The sequence below is a fragment of the Leucoraja erinacea genome, chromosome 3, assembly GCF_028641065.1.
Source record: "Leucoraja erinacea ecotype New England chromosome 3, Leri_hhj_1, whole genome shotgun sequence".
NCBI lineage: Eukaryota > Metazoa > Chordata > Chondrichthyes > Rajiformes > Rajidae > Leucoraja > Leucoraja erinaceus.
In genome coordinates this window covers 66,737,295-66,756,326 of record NC_073379.1, presented here as the reverse complement: position 1 = coordinate 66,756,326, position 19,032 = coordinate 66,737,295, and the positions used below count along the sequence as shown (strand labels likewise).

The 19,032-nt window shown below is 43.1% G+C and overlaps 1 protein-coding gene across 1 annotated transcript in view; it reads right to left on the bottom strand.

Annotated features, from left to right (window-relative positions):
* The window catches only part of LOC129695676 (A disintegrin and metalloproteinase with thrombospondin motifs 19-like), a 392,435-nt gene that overhangs the window by 5,555 nt on the left and 367,848 nt on the right, over positions 1 to 19,032 (bottom strand). Inside the window, exon 22 of the mRNA XM_055632842.1 lies at positions 6,870 to 7,047. Coding sequence (XP_055488817.1) covers positions 6,870 to 7,047 — 178 coding nt within the window. The remainder of the gene's footprint in view (positions 1 to 6,869; positions 7,048 to 19,032) is intronic.

The window sequence follows — 19,032 nt, the reverse complement described above, 5'->3', positions numbered from 1 at the left end:
TGGCCGATTAGGAAAAGGGGAGATACAAAATACAAGATACAAGATACATTTAATTGTCATTTGGACCCCTTGAGGTCCAAACGAAATGCCGTTTCTGCAGCCATACATTACAAACACATAGACCCAAGACACAACATAATTTACATAAACATCCATCACATCGCTGTGATGGAAGGCCTAATAAACTTATCTCTCCACTGCACTCTCCCCCCCCCCCCGATGTCAGAGTCAAAGTCAAAGCCCCCGGCTGGCGATGGCGATTTTCCCGCGGCCATTAAAGCCACGCCGGGTGGTGCGAGGTCGCACACCGGGTCTTGCTGTTAGAGCCCCCGGCGTGCGCTCGCAGAGTCCCGCGGCCATTCCAAGCCGCGCGGGGCAGTGATGTTAGGCCCCGCTCCAGGAGCTCTTCAACCCCGCAACTCGGGCGGGGGAAGTCGCCGTTGCGAGAGCCCTGAAAAGCGGTCTCCCTCCAGGGAGCCGCGGGCTCCCGGTGCCGCCGTCCACAGACCTGCCGTTGGAGCCTCCGACTCTCCGGTAGCAGCAGCAGCAGCAGCAGCAGCGCTCCTCCACCGCTCCACCCGCTCCGGACTCGGCCAGCCCCGCGACGGTGAGGTGAGTCGTAGCACCAGAGTCCCCGGCTTCTTCCTGTTGGAGGCCGCTCCTCGTTGCGGCCCCAACGACAACGGAAACCCGACGAGAAAAGGTCGGGTCTCCAGTGCAGGGAGAGATTTAAAAAAGTTTCCCCCCCCCCCTCCCACCCCCCCCCCCACCCCCCACACACACACCCCAACAAAAAATAACAAAAACTACATTTAAACACAGAAAGAAAATAATAAAACGCGGACAGACTGCAGAGGCCGCTGCTGACCAGAGTCGCGCCGCCCACCGGATGCAGCGAGACCTGGGTGTCATGGTACACCAGTCATTGAAAGTAGGCATGCAGGTGTAGCGGGCAGTGAAGAAAGCGAATGGCATGTTAGCTTTCATAGCAAAAGGATTTGAGTATAGGAGCAGGGAGGTTCTACTGCAGTTGTACAGGGTCTTGGTGAGACCATACCTGGAGTGTTGCGTACAGTTTTGGTCTCCAAATCTGAGGAAGGACATTATTGCCATAGAGGGAGTGCAGAGAAGGTTCACCAGGGATGTCAGGACTGTCTTATGAAGAAAGACTGGATAGACTTGGTTTATACTCTCTAGAATTTAGGAGATTGAGAGGGGATCTTATAGAAACTTACAAAATTCTTAAGGGGTTGGACAGGCTAGATGCAGGAAGATTGTTCCCGATGTTGGGGAAGTCCTGGACAAGGGGTCACAGCTTAAGGATAAGGGGGAAATCCTTTAAAACCAAGATGAGAAAAAACTTTTTTCACACAGAGAGTGGTGAATCTCTGGAACTCTCTGCCACAGAGGGTAGTTGAGGCCAGTTCATTGGCTATATTTAAGAGGGAGTTAGATGTGGCCCTTGTGGATAAAGGGATCAGAGGGTATGGAGAGAAGGCAGGTACGGGATACTTAGTTGGATGATCAGCCATGATCATATTGATTGGCGGTGCAGGCTCGAAGGGCCGAATGGCCTACTCCTGCACCTAATTTCTATGTTTCTATGTAACAGTCTTTCCAGGTGAGGCAGAGGTTCACCTGCACCTCCTCCAACCTCATCTATTGCATCTAGGTGTCAGCTGCTCTACATCGGTGAGACCAAGCGCAGGCTCGGCGATTGCTTCGCCCAACACCTCCACTCGGTTTGCAATAACCAACCTGATCTCCCGGTGGCTCAGCACTTCAACTCCCCCTCCCATTCCGAATCTGACCTTTCTGTCCTGGGCCTCCCCCATGGCCAGAGTCCCACTGCAAATTGGAGGGACAGCACCTCATATTTTGCTTGGGTAGTTTACACCACAGAGGTATGAACATTGACTTCTCCAATTTCAGGTAGTCCTTGCTTTCTCCCACCCATCCCTCCCCTTCCCAGCTCTCCCACTGCCTACTGTCTCTGCCTCTTCCTTTCTTCTCCCTTCCTCCTTCCCCACCCCCACATCAGTCTGAAGAAGGGTCACGACCCGAAACATCACCTATTTCTTCGCTCCATAGATGCTGCCTCACCCGCTGAGATTCTCCAGCATTTTTGGCTACCTTCAATTTAGGAGAGGTTCTCATGGAATAGAAAGCCACCACTTTTTAAGAAATGTAGGAGAGGCAACGTTAAATTGTCCGGGTTTATCAATCTAATGTCAGTGATAGGAAAGTTACGACCAGTCTCTTATCTGTCAGTGTGACTGGACATTTGATCAGGGAGAGCCAGCTTGGATTGATAAAGTACATGTCGTTCACAGTTGTACTTTGTTTTGTGAGGATGTAAACAGATGTGATGGATAAAACATATCCTTGTTATTCATATCAGTATCAAGATGCGAAACAAAGTTAAATATTCAAGTTGATGATCTTTCACCAGAACTGGGAAGAATTAAAATGGAAAAGCTCAGTTTAGTTTATTATTATTGTCATGTGTATCGAGGTACAGTGACAAGCTTTTTTGTTGCATGCTATCCAGTCAGTAAAGAGACTATAAATGATTTCAATCGATCTGTCTGCAGTGTACAAATACAGGATAAAGGGTATAATTTTAAGACCCCAAGAAAGAGGAAAGAGAAGTGTGTGATAAGGTAGAAGGCAGGGAACTCCCAGTTTGAGTCGGCAGCCCTTGTTGCAAATGCCAGTCCATACCAGTGACTCCATCCTCCTCCAGGCAACCGTCTGAAACTGAATCAGTCTGCTTCTAATCTTGCTCTCACATTTGAGTCAGTGTTGAGTTTAGGACAGCAAATCCAAGCAGCTCAGAGATCCACATGTTGCCATCACCTCAAACCTAACTGCCTCTTATCCTGGAATACCTACATTATTGTGTAGGACAGAACTGCAGATACTGGTTTAAACCGAAGATAGACACAAAAAGCTGGAGTATCTCAGCGGGTCATACAGCATCTCTGGAGTAAAGGAACATTATTTTTCTTTACATGAAATGTGATACACATATGGTCTCCTTGTCCTCTGCAGGCTCATGAGGCAAGATCAAATGAACATTTCTATTTCTGAGGCTGATATATTTTGTTAGGTGAGGGTCGAAGGATCATGAAACAAAGGTGACTATATGGAGCAAAGTTAAAATGCAGCCATTTTGTATTTTGAGTGTCATTATAGGTTTAAGCAGCAAAGAGTCTGCTCTTGCTTCTGTGTTCCAGAAGGGCTGGATAGGAGAGAGAAATATTTTAACTAGAGGGAATTTATGTTAACTTTACGAGTGGAGATTTATAGTCTAGCCTTTGAGAGTTCTGAATTATTTGGTTCTTTGCAGCATGATATGTATGCAAATAACTAAAATGTTGCAATCTATTTATATTTCTTATGCATATTTGATACCCTTCCTTTCAAAAGTAAGAGTAACACAGTAACACAGTAACACAGAACACAAAAAGTAACACAGAACAGAAAGCACAAACAATATGTAATTGCTTAAATAAATCCATCTTATGATTTTTGTTAATATAGTTCCATGCCGAGGGTTCTGGCTGTTTTCTGTTGGCCTTTAGTATGATGTAGTCTAAAAGTATTTTTTGCAGAACAGCTAATTCTGATTAACTTAAGAACCAGGTCAGATAAACATAACTTATGAAGAACTTGTGAAAATTGTCACTGACTCCACTGGGTAGAAAGGTGGCAGTAGTGCCTTAAAAAGAATGTAGAAAATGTCACCATCTTATTCGGGCTTCTTCTCTGGCTGATGTCGTCCTGTAAGTGAGCTACCAACACTAGGTTAGTGCGTTTGCCTGAAATTCGCTTCCATTGATCCAAGGATGAGTTTATGGGCGGCACGTTGGTAGAGCTGCCGCCTGACAGCAACAGAGACCCGGGTTTGATCCTGACTTCGAGCGCTTTCTGTACGGAGTTTTTACGTTTTCCCTGTGACCAGGTGGGTTTTCTCTGGGTGCTCTAGTTTCCTACCACAACCCAAAGACGTGAAGGTTTATACATTAATTGGCTTCTGTAAATTGTCTCTAGTGTGTAGGATAGAACTAGTGTACGGGTGATTGTAGGTTGGCATAAACATGGTGGGCAAAGGGGCCCGATTCAATGCTGTGTCTCTAAAACTAAAGAATCTCAATTGCCTATTTAGGAGATGGAGCACAGGACATATTCTGCTAGATCTGGCATTCCACCTTCAAACCCCACAAAAATAATCTGAGGCGCTGCCATCCTCCTGTCCAGGCTTCAATGCTTTAGGTGGTTTTAAGGAGATCATTCTGGGGACCACAAGAAATCAGCGTAAAATAGGGACAATAAGCCTATGCCAATGCTGGTTGAAAAATAACAAGGGTCTTGAATCAGCCTTTTATGTCATAAATGACCTGCTGGAGGACTGGAATTTCTTGGACATGCTCTGGGTTCAGTAATTGCTGCCAACTACGCCAAATTGGGAGCAGTTCTAAACAACTTCCCATTATTAATTGCAGCTCGAATGCAGAGAAATCAAATCCTGTCCTTTAGTAGTCATCTGACTGCCACACAAACTTCTTTAAAGATTGATTGCTATAGTTACACATTAGCAACTGTAGAACCATACTAATATGAAAAACAGAAAATGTAGGAGACACTGTCAAGCAGTCTCTGTGGAGAGAGAAGCAGAATTAATGTCTGATCAAAAAACTTTCTTGGGAATTTGGAAAGATTTGAGGTAAGACTAATTTTACGAGGCAGAGAAGGTAGGAGAAGAGAATGGAGAACGGAAGCCAAAGCCAGTGATAGGATGGGAGGCTGAGGAGAGTAAATGGCAGTGGGGGTGAAAGCGCAAGATGAAGGTAATAGAAGGCCACACAAAGAAACAAAATGAGCTAGATGGTCCTAATCCTCATCATCTCTCCTTGGTACACCAATTTCTCTCTCGCTCTGTTTTGAACACTAATTTTCCACTATCTACTGATGATCCATATCAATCGTCAGTAGATAGATACTATAATCATTGTTCGATTAAGAACCTCAATTGCCAATTTATTGTGCACAGGACGTACTCTACTGATATATCAGAGATGAATATGCTTTCTTGATTTTAAGTTCCTATATATCACATCATATATCTGCTCACAACCTCCCCTTTTCCAAGGAGATTAGACCCACTTTCTGCATTTCATCCGTGTCATGAAAGTCTCTTATTGGTTAAATTATTTTGATAAATCTTTTATGATATGCCATCCTGAACAGAAAATATGTTGCTGTTCTTTCAAAGCCCTTCACATCTTTCCTAACAAAGGTGCTCAGGCACAATACTCTAGCTGTGATAGCAACATTGATTTATAAAGTGTAGGAAGGGACTGCAGATGCTGGTTTAAACCGAAGAGACACAAAATGCTGGAGTAACTCAGCGGGACAGGCAGCATCTCTGGAGAGAAGGAATGGGTGATTTTGGGTCGAGATCCTTCTTCAGACTGGTTAGGGATAAGGGAAACAAGAGATATAGATGATGATGCAGAGAGATTTATGAAGATTCTTCATCGTCTCCTTGCCCTCGTACTCCACATCACCTGCCTCTTTCAATGAACCATGCACATACACCCCACCAAATAATTTATTTTGCACTCCTTTGAGAATTGTGCTGTCTAGTTTATATGGTATCTTCTCATTCTTCCAAACAACATGCAACACATTGCAATTCTCAGCATTAAATTTCATCTACCACCTTCCTGCCCATTTTACAAGTTGTCTCCCTCTCCTTAAAATCTATTCATATCCTCCTCACAGCCCCTCCAGCAATTGTGTCATTTGCAGATTTGGAAATTGTGCCCAGAGTACCCGTTCATGTCATGGATACATATTACAAGACTTTGGTTAGGCCTTGTATGAAATATAGTGTCCAGTACAGGATGGATGTTGTGGCTTTGGAGAGGGTGCGGAAGAGAATACTGCTTGGATTAAAGGGTATTAGTTATAAGGAGAGGTTGGGCAAACTTGGATTGTTTTCTTGTCAGTCTGAAATTGAGGGGAGACCCGATCGAAGTATATAGAATTATAAGAGGAATAGGTAGGATAGACAGTCAAATCCTTTCTCCCAGGGTGGAAGTGTTGGGTACCTGGAACACACTGCTAGGGGTGATAGTGGAAGCAGATGCAATAGTGGCATTTAAGAAGCTTTTCAATAAGCACATGGTATGCAGGGAATGGACAGATATGGATCACCTTCAGGCAGAGATTTGTTTAATGTCATCATGTTTAGCATGGACATTGTGTTCCAAAGGACATATTTCTGTTCTTTACTGTACTAGATTCCATTATATCCAGTGGTCTGGGTATTGACCCCTGCAAACTCCATTGTACGCTTCTCCTCAACCTGAAAATAACCTTTCACTGCTACTCTGTTTTCTGTTACCTAGCCATTTTTCTATCCACATTGACAAGTCTATTATTTGTCACAGTAAATCACAGACAACAAATTACTTTTATGCGGCACGGTGGCGCAGTGGTAGAGTTACAGCCTTACAGCGTCAGAGATCCGGGTTCAATCCTGACTACGGGTGCTTGTATGGAGTTTGGGCGTTCTGACCTGCATGGGTTTTCTCCGAGATCTTCAGTTTTGTCCCACGTACAGGTTTGTCGGTTAATTGGCCTGGTATCCTAGTGGACCGAACGGCCTGTTTCTGCGCTGTATCTCTAAACTAAACTAAATATGCTGAGATGGATGATGTGGCATCCACCTCCTTTATTAGCAAGTTCAGAGATGGAAATTCAACTGAAAAGCCTGTAGTATGTCCTTCACTCAATTTCATAAGATGAGCACCACAAAAACTACAGCTGAAATGAATAACTGGGATGTTGCTACATACCTAGTCTGGGTGAGGTTATAGTATTCACATTGATTTTTTCATTGCATGGCTTTAAGTGGCAGGGTCTGTAGGCTGCAGGCTTTTCAGATGGGAAGCAATCATTTCCATGTCTTCCAGTCACTTTGTGCATACATTGGATCACTCGCGATTGCATTCCTTTTCCACAGGTGATGGAACACTGTAGGTAAAGACAGGAATGCTGTTAGATCTTAAACTTGTTCAATGCTGTTATTACTGAGTTGTTCTTTATAGTGAGAAAGGGCAATATAGTTCATTACAAGAAAGTCGAGGATCCATTGGCAGAAAGGGGAGTTGATTCCTTGGTCCTTTCCTCACGTCCGCACCCTTCAACATTATGAAGATAAAGATCACAGGTGCTTGGACACACCATCAGATACAAATACTCCCCCAAGTTAAACCTCATCTTGACTCGGAAATATATTACTGTTCCTCCATCACTGGTGCGTAAAGTCCTGAAACATCGCAGCATTGGAGACCTGGGTTTGATCCTGACCTTGGTTTGCTCATTCTCCTTGTGACCACGTAGGTTACCCCTGTGTGCTTCAGTTTACTCCTACTTCCTGAAGATGTGCTGGTTTGTAGGTTAATTGGCCTCTGTAAATTGTCTCAAGTGTGTAGGGAGTGGATGAAGAAGTGGGATAACATAGAACAATTGTGAATGGGTGATTGATGGTCGGCGTGGAGTCAGTGGGCCAAAAGGCCAGATTTCATGTTGTATTTTTCTAAATTAAGCGAAACTAAACTACACACCAACTGTGGCAGTAACTTCGCACATGGACTTTAGTGGTTTAAGCAGGTGACTCGCCACTACCTTCTCAAGGGTAATTTGGAAAGAGCATTAATTAGTTGCCGTGTTAGAGGCCACAGTTCCCATGACAATGACTGGAGAACTATCTAATCTACCTCTCAGAGATTGTATTAAAAATTCGTAAGCACCACCCACACAGGAAGTGCATTTCAAATTCTAACCACACATTGTATAAAAACAATTTTCCTCATGTTACCTTAGATTTTTTTCTTCAACTCACTGTTGTTTTGTAACTCATTTCCTTTTATTAATTTTATTACTAGCTCTTCAGCACTGACAACAATTTCTCTTTACTCACACGAAAAGCAAGCCAATGGTTACTGAGGCAGATGTAAGATTGGCTTTCCTGAGTGAGAATCGCAGAAAGCAACTGGCCTGGATGGAGTCCATGGCTCTATCCTCAGGACCTAGCAGCTGCTCAATAGTCTGCCCTATGGCAATTTGCTTTAACATTAAAACTTGTCTACCTTACTAACATAATCTATCATATCTATCAAGAAAGCGAATGGTATGTTAGCATTCATAGCAAAAGGATTTGAGTATAGGGGCAGGGAGGTTCTACTGCAGTTGTACAGAGTCTTGGTGAGACCACACCTGGAGTATTGCGTACAGTTTTGGTCTCCTAATCTGAGGAAAGACATTCTTGCCATAGAATGTACAGAGAAGGTTCACCAGACTGATTCCTGGGATGTCAGGACTTTCATATGAAGAAAGACTGGATAGACTCAGCTAGCACCCACTAGAATTTAGAAGATTGAGGGGGGATCTTAGAGAAACTTACAAAATTCCTAAAGGGTTGGACAGGCTAGATGCAGGAAGATGTTCCCGATGTTGGGGAAGTCCAGAACAAGGGGTCACAGTTTAAGGATAAGGGGGAAATCTTTTAGGACCGAGATGAGGAAAACATTTTTCACACAGAGAGTGGTGAATCTCTGGAATTCTCTGCCACAGAAGGTAGTTGAGGCCAGTTCATTGGCTATATTTAAGAGGGAGTTAGATGTGGCCCTTGTGGCTAAAAGGATCAGGGGGTATGGAGAGAAGGCAGGTACAGGATACTGAGTTGGATGATCAGCCATGATCATATTGAATGGCGGTGCAGGCTCGAAGGGACGAATGGCCTACTCCTGCACCTATTTTCTATGTTGCTAACTCAGCATCTCTGGAGAGAAGGAATGGGAATGGCTTTTATGGGTAGCTTCATGGGCTGATCAACACCAACAAAATTGGACCTTCCACAGGGGTGATGAGATAATGAATAACATAGTTAATGGAGGCAGCACGCAGTAAGTATGTATATAAACAGGCTATACAAAACATGCTGCTGAATTGGGTTGGATTAATCAGACATCACAATCCTATTATAGACACAAAGTGCTGGAATAACTCAGCGGGTGAGGCTGCATCTCTGGAGAAAAAGGATGGATGACTTTTTGGATCGGGACCCTTCTTCGGTCTGAAGAAGTGTTCCGACCCAAAACGTCAGGGGGAGTTAATCAGAGCAAAGTAAGCCATTGAAATACAATTAATAATGATAACATAAAAAGGAAATTAAAAGGTGGTAGACATTGCATAAAATTACCTAACTTTAGAATTGACAGTGAAGAAAAAAGCGTTCCTGCATGTTCCTGGAAACTACTATTCATTCAAGAGGGAAGAGATACCAAGTTCAAAGTAAATAGAAAATAATTAAACAATTCTTAAGATCAGAGAATTTCTGATGCTGTTATGTTATTCTTATGTTGAGAACAGGGTATTGGTCAGCATTTTAAACCTTAAAATTATAACATGAAGTTTTCCATAGCTCTGCTTAAAGGCACATTTCACAGTCTTTGGTTGTTCTCATCAATTTGCTTTCAATGTCATAAGAGTCAAAGGGTCATACAGTGTAGAAACAGGCCCTTCGGCCCAACTTGCCCACACCGGCCAACATGTCCCAGCAACACCACGAGTCCCACCTGCCCGCATTTAGTCCATTTCCCTCCAAACCTGTCCTATCCATGAACCTGTCTAATTGTTTTTTAAACGCTGGGGTAGACCCTGCCTCAACTACCTCCACTGGCAGATTGTTCCATACACCCACCACCCTTTATGAATCTTTGAAAGAATTATTAATGGCAAATAATATCAAAGGTACATGACCCTGCATCTTAAAGGGATAATTTCATTATCCTGAGGTATAGAGCAAATAATGATCCTGTTTTGTATTAGTTTTTGATACAAATCCATCTATTGATGCTCCTGAATACATCATCAGTGATGTAACCTGGGGTCATTGGGTGTTTCGGGTCTTTCAACATCAGGCAACACAGCCGTGGTTGATCAGACCACGACTTGTGTTCAGGTGGCATTTGCAGGTGGCATTCGCTCCTCCCCATGGACCTTCTCTCCTGATCCAGAGCCATCTCGAGGCCTTCTCCGCTGCCTCTGTGGTGTTCTCGATGGCTTTTCTCCTCGCCACTCCGTTGATGCCCAGTGCACTCAAGGTTTTGTAGTGCGATTGCCCTGCAAAACCTCTGCAGCCAACCTCGATGGGCATACACCTTGCCTTCCACCCCTGCTTACGGCAGTCTATGACCAGTTCTTCATACTTGGGAGTCCCTGTACAGTATCACCTCTCTGGCCCGAGTCACCTTAAACTCCTCCTCCAGGGACTTCAGGGGCAGCTGGAGCTTGGTGTAATTTCCGTAAAGGGCGATGCTGCTATGGCTCTTGGGCAATCCCAAACATTATGGAGGGCACTGTAGTAAGGCCCCTATAGACAGCAAAGACATGAACAAGGATATAATTTGCTTCTGTGCCAGATTGAGAGATAATGTTGCCAGGATTCCTTCAAGAGAACTCATCACTTTTTTTCAGATACCGCAGTGGGATTGTTAATGTCCAGATGGGGTCTCAATTCAATTAGTTATTTGAATGATATCACCACCAACAGAGTAATTCTCTGTCGTGAACCCACAGACCTTTTGCTGGGAAACTGTCCCAGTGATGGTATCTCTCTTGTAACTCATGCAAATGTCTCTCATCATCCAAGACAACATCTTTCCGCAGAATAGGGGGAAACGGTACATCAATCTGTCGTGATGCTATCCTCATCAGAGTCCACTCATGTGCACTTACTCAGCTGCATTTCTTAAAGTAACTTGACACCAAAACATAAAGGCAAGGGAGGCACGATTAACATTAAAGTCAAGAGGAATAAAAATTTGGTGAGATGGGAAACAGCCTGCTCTGTTTTTTGCTTTAAGTTAAAATTACTCTTGAAGATTTGGAGTAAATAGTGCTACCCAATAGTCTTAAAAGTGGCATGATTCTGATGACAAAAATCGTCCAGTCATAAGTAAATGCTACATGTAATTCTTTTGGCAGAAGCACAACTCTGGACATAACACATTATCCATAAGGCAGCAGCTGTGGAAGGAAGGGTACTGAGCAGAGAGTGCTCTGCTCCAGCTGGCTCACGTGCCTGCACAGACCGAACTGACAACTATGAATTGTCATCAGAATGTCCTCAGGGCTGCAAAGCACGCAATAATGGAAAATGTGCAGCCCACTGGACTCCTCGGCCAAAGTGTAATGAGATGCCAATATCTTCCCCAAAGAGTGAGATAATGTTCTGACCCGAATAAACCGATTTAGTTACAAAAAGCTTGTACTGCTTCTCAGCAACATTCAAAAACTGAAGATAGACACAAAAAGCTGGAGGAACTCAGCTGGACAGGCAGCTTCTCTGGAAAGAAGGAATGGGCGACGTTTCGGGTCGAGACCCTTCTTCAGAAGAAACATTGAAGGTCATTCCCATGAAGGATATGGCAGGATGTTCCATTCCTGTGCAATATTTCAAACAAAGAGATAATTATGGATAGGAAGGCAGTGGTTGATAACTGCCTCCAGGTAACTATGGCTCACAGATGGTGCTGAAGTAATGATATTTATTATATGCTTGCTGATTTCTCTCAGTATTGTACGCGTGATCAAGTATAGCCTTCAGGTGAAGTTAGATTAGAAAGTGGAGAGTAAATGCAACAGTCAGGCACAACAGCAGAATTCAGTCTTCACTCTAGAGCCATAAATTCCATCTCCCTTTTCTAATTCCACCATCTGACATCCACATTTACAATGGAAACGGCAAAAGTGAACTTGTTAAACTGTAAATTACATCTTCCTGCCAACAGTTAGCACCATGCCTCCTTAGGAGGAAAGACACTGCAGCAATTTGACAGATTTATGCAGGCAATCTCCAAGCTAAATTTGGAAGTGGTAGTAATTTATGTTAAGGTGGCCTGATCTTCCACAGCAATAACATGGACATTTCAGAAGAATTTTAAGCAGCTGTCCTGCTTCTTGTTTACACTAATCCTCTGCCAAAGATTTGATGGAAATTCTACCCCAAGATATATAATTGAAATTGTTGACAGGGAATGGACATTTACGGATGATTTTCATTCTATTACTGACATATCTTGCACCTGTTTCACAATTTATCGTATGCAGGCATTTCAATTCTTTATAAATAAAAAATAGCTTTGGAATTAAGTTATTTATCAAGACAAATATGGCAACCAGTCTGCACCAGCAATGTCACAGAAGTGCAATGTTATGAAGAATGGGTTGATCAGTTTGTGATATTAGCTGAGGGAGGAATGTTGGCTGCAGAACCTGCTGGAGCTCCTTGTTCCTCTGAGTGCGTTCACATGTTTAGCATCCAAACAGGCAGACAGAATCTTGGTCTAACACCTTATCCGAGGAATACCATCTTTAACAAGCAAAGTCCCACAATGTCTGTCTAACTGCTCTTCTTAAACTCTTGCACAGGAGGGAACCCACAATTTTCTGACCTTGGATGGTGTCCACGAATAGGATTGTGATATGTAGAAAGGAACTGCGGATGCAGGTGTATATCGAAGATGGACACAAAGTACTGGAGTAACTCAGCGGGTGAGGCTGCATCTCTGGAGAAAAAGGATGGGTGACGTTTTGGGACGGAACACTTCTTCAGACCGAAGAAGGGTCCCGATCCAAAAAGTCATCCATCCTTTTTCTCCAGAGATGCAGCCTCACCCGCTGAGTTACTCCAGCACTTTGTGTCTATAATAGGATTGTGATGTCTGATTAATCTTCAACCCAATTCAGGCAGCATGTTTTGTATAGCCTGTTTATATACATACTTACTGTGTGCTGCCTCCATTAACTATGTTATTCATTATCTCATCACCCCTGTGGAAGGTCCAATTTTGTTGGTGTTGATCAGCCCATGAAGCTACCCATAAAAGCCATTCCCATTCCTTCTCTCCAGAGATGCTGAGTTAGCAACATAGAAAATAGGTGCAGTAGGCCATTCGTCCCTTCGAGCCTGCACCGCCATTCAATATGATCATGGCTGATCATCCAACTCAGTATCCTGTACCTGCCTTCTCTCCATACCACCGGATCCCTTTAGCCACAAGGGCCACATCTAACTTCCTCTTAAATATAGCCAATGAACATGCCTCAACTACCTTCTGTGGCAGAGAATTCCACAGATTCACCACTCTCTGTGTGAAAAATGATTTTCTCATCTTGGTCTTAAAAGACTTCCCCCTTATCCTTAAACTGTGACCCCTTGTTCTGGACTTCCCCAACGTCGGGAATAATCTTCCTGCATCTAGCCTGTCCAACCCCTTAAGAACTTTATAAGTTTCTATAAGATCCCCCCTCAATCTTCTAAATTCTAGCGAGTACAAGCCGAGTCTATCCAGTCTTTCTTCATATGAAAGTCCTGCCATCCCAGGAATCAGTCTGGTGAACCTTCTCTGTACTCCCTCTATGGCAAGAATGTCTTTCCTCAGATTAGGAGACCAAAACTGTACGCAATACTCCAGGTGTGGTCTCACCAAGACCCTGTACAACTGCAGTAGAACCTCCCTGCCCCTATACTCAAATCCTTTTGCTCTGAATGCTAATATACCATTCGGTTTCTTCACTGCCTACTACAACTGCATGTCTACTATCAATCTGAAGAAGGGTTTCGGCCCGAAACGTCGCCTTTTTCCTTCGCTCCATAGATGCTGCTGCACCCGCTGAGTTTCTCCAGCATTTTTGTGTAGCTGCCTACTATCAATAACTGGTGTACCATGACACCCAGGTCTCGTTGCATCTCCCCTTTTTCTAATCGACCACCATTCAGATAATAGTCTACTTTCCTGCCACCAAAGTGGATAACCTCACATTTGTCCACATTATACTGCATCTGCCAAACATTTGCCCACTCACCTAACTTATCAAGTCACCTTGCAGCCTCCTAGCATCCTCCTCACAGCTAACACTGCCCCCCAGTTTCATGTCATCAGCAAACTTGGAGATGTTGCATTCAATTCACTCATCCAAATCATTAATATATATTGTAAATAGCTGGGGTCCCAGCACTGAGCCTTGCGGTACCCCACTAGTCACTGCCTGCCATTGTGAAAAGGACCCGTTTACTCCTACTCTTTGCTTCCTGTCTGCCAGCCTGTTCTCTATCCACATCAATACTGAACCCCCAATACCGTGTGCTTTAAGTTTGCATACTAATCTCTTATGTGGGACCTTGTCAAAAACCTTCTAAAAGTCCAGATATAACACATCCACTGGTTCTCCCTTATCCACTCTACTAGTTACATCCTCGAAAAAATCTATAAGAGTCGTCAGACATGATTTACCTTTCATAGATCCATACTGACTTTGTCCAATGATTTCACCACTTTCCAAATGTGCTGCTAACCACATCTTTAATAACTGACTAGTCTTTTCCCCAGTTACTCCAGCATTTTGTATCTACCTTTCTTGAGGTGTATTGTGTTTAGAATGGGTACTAGGGCTAGTTCTGAAAACTATTCTGATGCAGCACCTGAGGTTTTTGATGAGAAGGTGCAAAATCAGGAAGATGTTGATCATGAAAATCATTGATTCCACAGAGTTGTTGACTGGTCACCAATGGGCTTGGTTGTGAGTCTGCTGCTTGCAAAGTCAGTAATGCCCAAGTCACAGAATCATAGTGGTATACAGCATGGAAACTTGTCCTTTTGCCCAACTTGTCCATGTTGAACAAATTGGCATCCTGGGATAGTCCCATTTGCTTGCATTTGACCCATATTCCTCCAAAACCTTCCTGTCCATATACCTGTCCAAATGTTTTTTGAAAGTCATAATTATATCCACTTCCCCCTGCAATTTCATACCTTATATGAAACACTCTTTGAATGAAAGTTGCCCACGAGGTCCCTCTTAAAGCTCTCGCCTCTAACCTTAAGCAGATACCCTCTTGTTCATATCTATGCCTTTTGTGATTTAGTACACTTGAATAAGGTCATCCCTCAGCCTCCCATACTCCAAAGAAAAAAGTCCAAAAGTCCACTCCCAATAACTGTAACCCGTAAGTCCAGGGAACATCCTAGTGAACCTTTTCTATACCCATATGGCATTGGAGCAGAATCTGTTGATTCGGTCCATCGGGTCTACTCAACCATTCAATCATGGCCAATCTATTTTTCCCTCTCAACCCCATTCTCCTGCTTCTCCCCATAACCTTTGACGCCTTTCCTAATCAAGAACCTATCTGTCTCCACCTTAAAAATACCCAATGGCTTGGCCTCATGAAAATGAATAGAAATATATGCTTTATTATTTCATGTCAGGTGAGCAGAAGGAGTAAAACAGCATTTAAAAAATGGTCCTCGTAACTTCAGAAATGAAGTGAAAAAGGAGATGAGAGAGACAAAGAGACAGAATGAGAAAAGTTTGGGAGAAAATGTAAATGAGAAACTGAACACATTTTATAAGCATGTGAAGTTGTAAAGGGTTGTGAGAGATGCCTGATTGGAGACCAAAGATGAAATGTTTTCAATTGTTGGTTGAAATAATGAATATTTAATATCAGTCTATAGCAAGTGGGCAGCATATAGCAGGGATGGGAGGGGTGGCACAGTGACGCAGCAGGATGGGGCAGGGATGGCACAGTGAGTGTGGTGGTGGAGAGTGGATCGTACAATGATACAGCAGGGTGGGGGAGGTTTGGCACAGTAGGGCGTTGGAGGGTCGATGGTACGGTAATGCAGATGAGAGACATAGGGCTGCGGCACAGTGGTCAGTGCTGCTGCCTCACAACTTCAGTGACCTGGGTTCAATCTTGACCTCAGATGCTGTCTGTGCAAAGAGTTTGCAAATTATTTCTCTGGGTGCTCCTTTTTCCTCCAATTTCCAAAGATGTGCCAGTGGGTTGAACAGCTACTGTAAACTGCCCATATGTGAAAGTTGCTAGCTTAAACAAAACAATCAAAGGAAAATTGAAAGGCAAATGAGAGATAGAATAATTTGCAGGGGTGCAGAGGGAAATAAGAAAGGCTAAAGCAACTAATGGGATTGTTCCTTGCAAACTGGCAGGGACCAACCTAATATATGCTAAAGACTTGCACTTGGATGCACAGGATACATTTCCCAAATTTGCAGCTGCCACAAAACTTTGGAGGCAAAATGACGAGAATGGCAACAGGCTTCAAGGAAATATAGTCATAGTGGTAAAATGGGTGGATTTCATATTTTCATGCTGAAAATTGTAGTGTCACATTTTGGAAGGTAGATTGAGCAGAGGACATATGCAGACTTCAATAAGGATTCAGAACTGAATGATTTGGATGCACATGCGTATTACACACATATCACTCATTTCTGATGAAGGGTATTCTTGAAAAAGCTTCATTTTTCTTTCTGCAGATGCCGCAGATGTGTATCTTCAGCATTTACTACTTGTCTTTTATTTTATTATTGGACAAATGCATTGTTTGTTGAAAGCGGCAGGAGGGTTTTTGAATGTTGCATAAAAGCCAAATGAGATCCTGTGTTTGTTACTGTAAGCAGTTTAATTTAAAGATATAGCACGGAATCAGGCCCTTCACCCACTGAGTCAAGTGATTGTCGCACACTGACACTATCCTATACGCTAGGGACAATTTACCAAAGTCAATTAACCTACAAACATGTACGTCTTTGATGTGTGGGAGGAAACTGGAGCACTTGGAGAAAACCCACGCGGTCATGGGGAGACGGACATTGTACGGAGTTTGTAATATTAATAATAATAATATATTTAATGCATTTCGTTGTCTCTGTACTGTACACTGACAATGACAATTAAAATTGAATCTGAATCTGAGAACCCACAAACTCCATACAGACAGTACCCATAGTCAGGATTGAACCCGGGTTTCTGGCGGTGTAAGGCAGCAATTCTACTACTGCGCCACCAAATAGAGGGATAGAGCTAAGGAGCTAGAAAGTTATGAATGAAACACCGTTGGGCATAATGGGAGCATTGCATCCTGTCTGAGGCGAATTCAGACAGACTTTAGAGAGGATGCAGAAGAGATTTGACAAATAATTCCAGGGATAATGGAACTTAATTACACAGATTGACTGCAGAAGCTATTTATTTCGAACAGTTGAGATTGTGAGGGGATCTGACCTCAATAAGCCGTATTTAAGCTCATGAGGTGAATGGGTGTTGACGTAATGAAACTGTTGCCATCTGTGGAGGGTCAAAAAAGTAACAGAACTTGGAATGAGTTGATTGGCAAAAGAACCAAAACTGAAGAAAAGCCATTTAGTGCATTTGGTATTTGCAAACGGGATACACTCTCAGGGATAGTAGTGACTACAAATTCAAGTGCAGATTTCAAATGAGAGCTGGGTAAGTATCTGAAAGGAAAGAATTTGCAGGGTCACGGGGAATGGGTTCAGCAGGTTTGCTCTGACTTTTGGCTGACATGGGCTCAATGGGGTGAATGGCTTCCTTGCGTGTTGTTATCATTGTGCGATGAACAGATAACCACTGTTGCCTAGTAACCACCCTGTGGCTTAACCTACTAGTGGATGGGAAAATGAACTGCGGCAGACAGAGGAAGTGATGACCGCTTTGTGATGCACGGTGTATGGTCACCGAGCAACTGGAGTCTAGTGAATAGAATCCTAGAGTTAACATCCGATACTTACAAAGCTGCAAGCTTGCTTTCTTCAGCATGTAGATATCTTGCAGTTTGTAAAGTGTGTTGATGACTTCCTTCCTGAAACCCAAACAACTCGCATACTATTCCTCACAGAGATTTGGGTAATAGAATGTTTACCAGAGCATCCTTGCGATTTTAAGATCTCCAAAGGCAACTTGGCATCACCATTTGTTAGGCAGTCCTCTTCCAAAGTGCCTTGGAACATTTTTGCCTATGGTAAATGCATTTCTATGGAGATTTCACTGTTCCTTCATTTTACTTTTTAATTAAGTCACATGTATGTCAGCATCACTGAGAAGACTGATATTTTTCATCCGTACCTAATTGCCCTCACATTGAGTGGATTGCAGGGAGATTTCAGAGGCTGTGGGTCACATTTGAGCCAGATATAATGTGTTATACCAGTTGGTAGATTTCCTTCAATGAACTAAGTGGGTTTAATGGTCACGATTACTATTGTATATATTCTAGATTTATTTAATTAATTGAATTTAAACTCTCTCTTTGTCACAGTAAACTTCAACGACTTGTCTCTGAGTTGCTGGTTGAGTAAGGCGACCACTATTTGACCATACCCACCGCATGGTCACCGATTTATAATTGTCATGTTTATTAATGGGGGTGGATTGTGCTTGGCCTGTGACATCAATCAAAATAAAGAAAAGAAAAACTAAACTTTTTCCTTCCAAGTCAGGGACCAAATTCAAATGGTTGAAGCCAGAGGTCAAACATGGCTGGTGTGAAGCTAAGGTGCCAAATACAAAGAGTCAGTTCCGTACAACAGACACAAAATGCTGGAGTAACTTTTCCTGTCAAGCATCACCCATTCCTTCTCTCCAGGGATGCTGCCTGTCCCGCTGAGTTACTCCAGCTTTTTGTGTCTATCTTCAAATTAAACCAGCATCTGCAGTTCCTTCCTACACATTTCGTTAGCTCTGACTGAGCTCTGCCCTTAAACTCACTACACTCCCTGGAAGTTGAAGCCAAACTAAGCAGCGGAGGATGAATAGCCCGTCCGGTTTATTAGAACCAGGCCAATAAGATAACTGCAATAGGTTATAGCATATCCAGACTTGAGTCTGTGACTGCTGCTTTGAATTTCTTCATATTTGCCTTTTTTATTGTTTCTGAAACTAACCAAATTTCATTTACTGAATAGGCAACAAAATAACCCTGTGCAACAATGAACACTCAATTAATTGTTATCATAAGATCATGTGATAAAAACATAGAAACATAGAAAATAGGTGCAGGAGTAGGCCATTCGGCCCTTCGAGCCCGCACCGCCATTCAATATGATCATGGCTGATCATCCAAC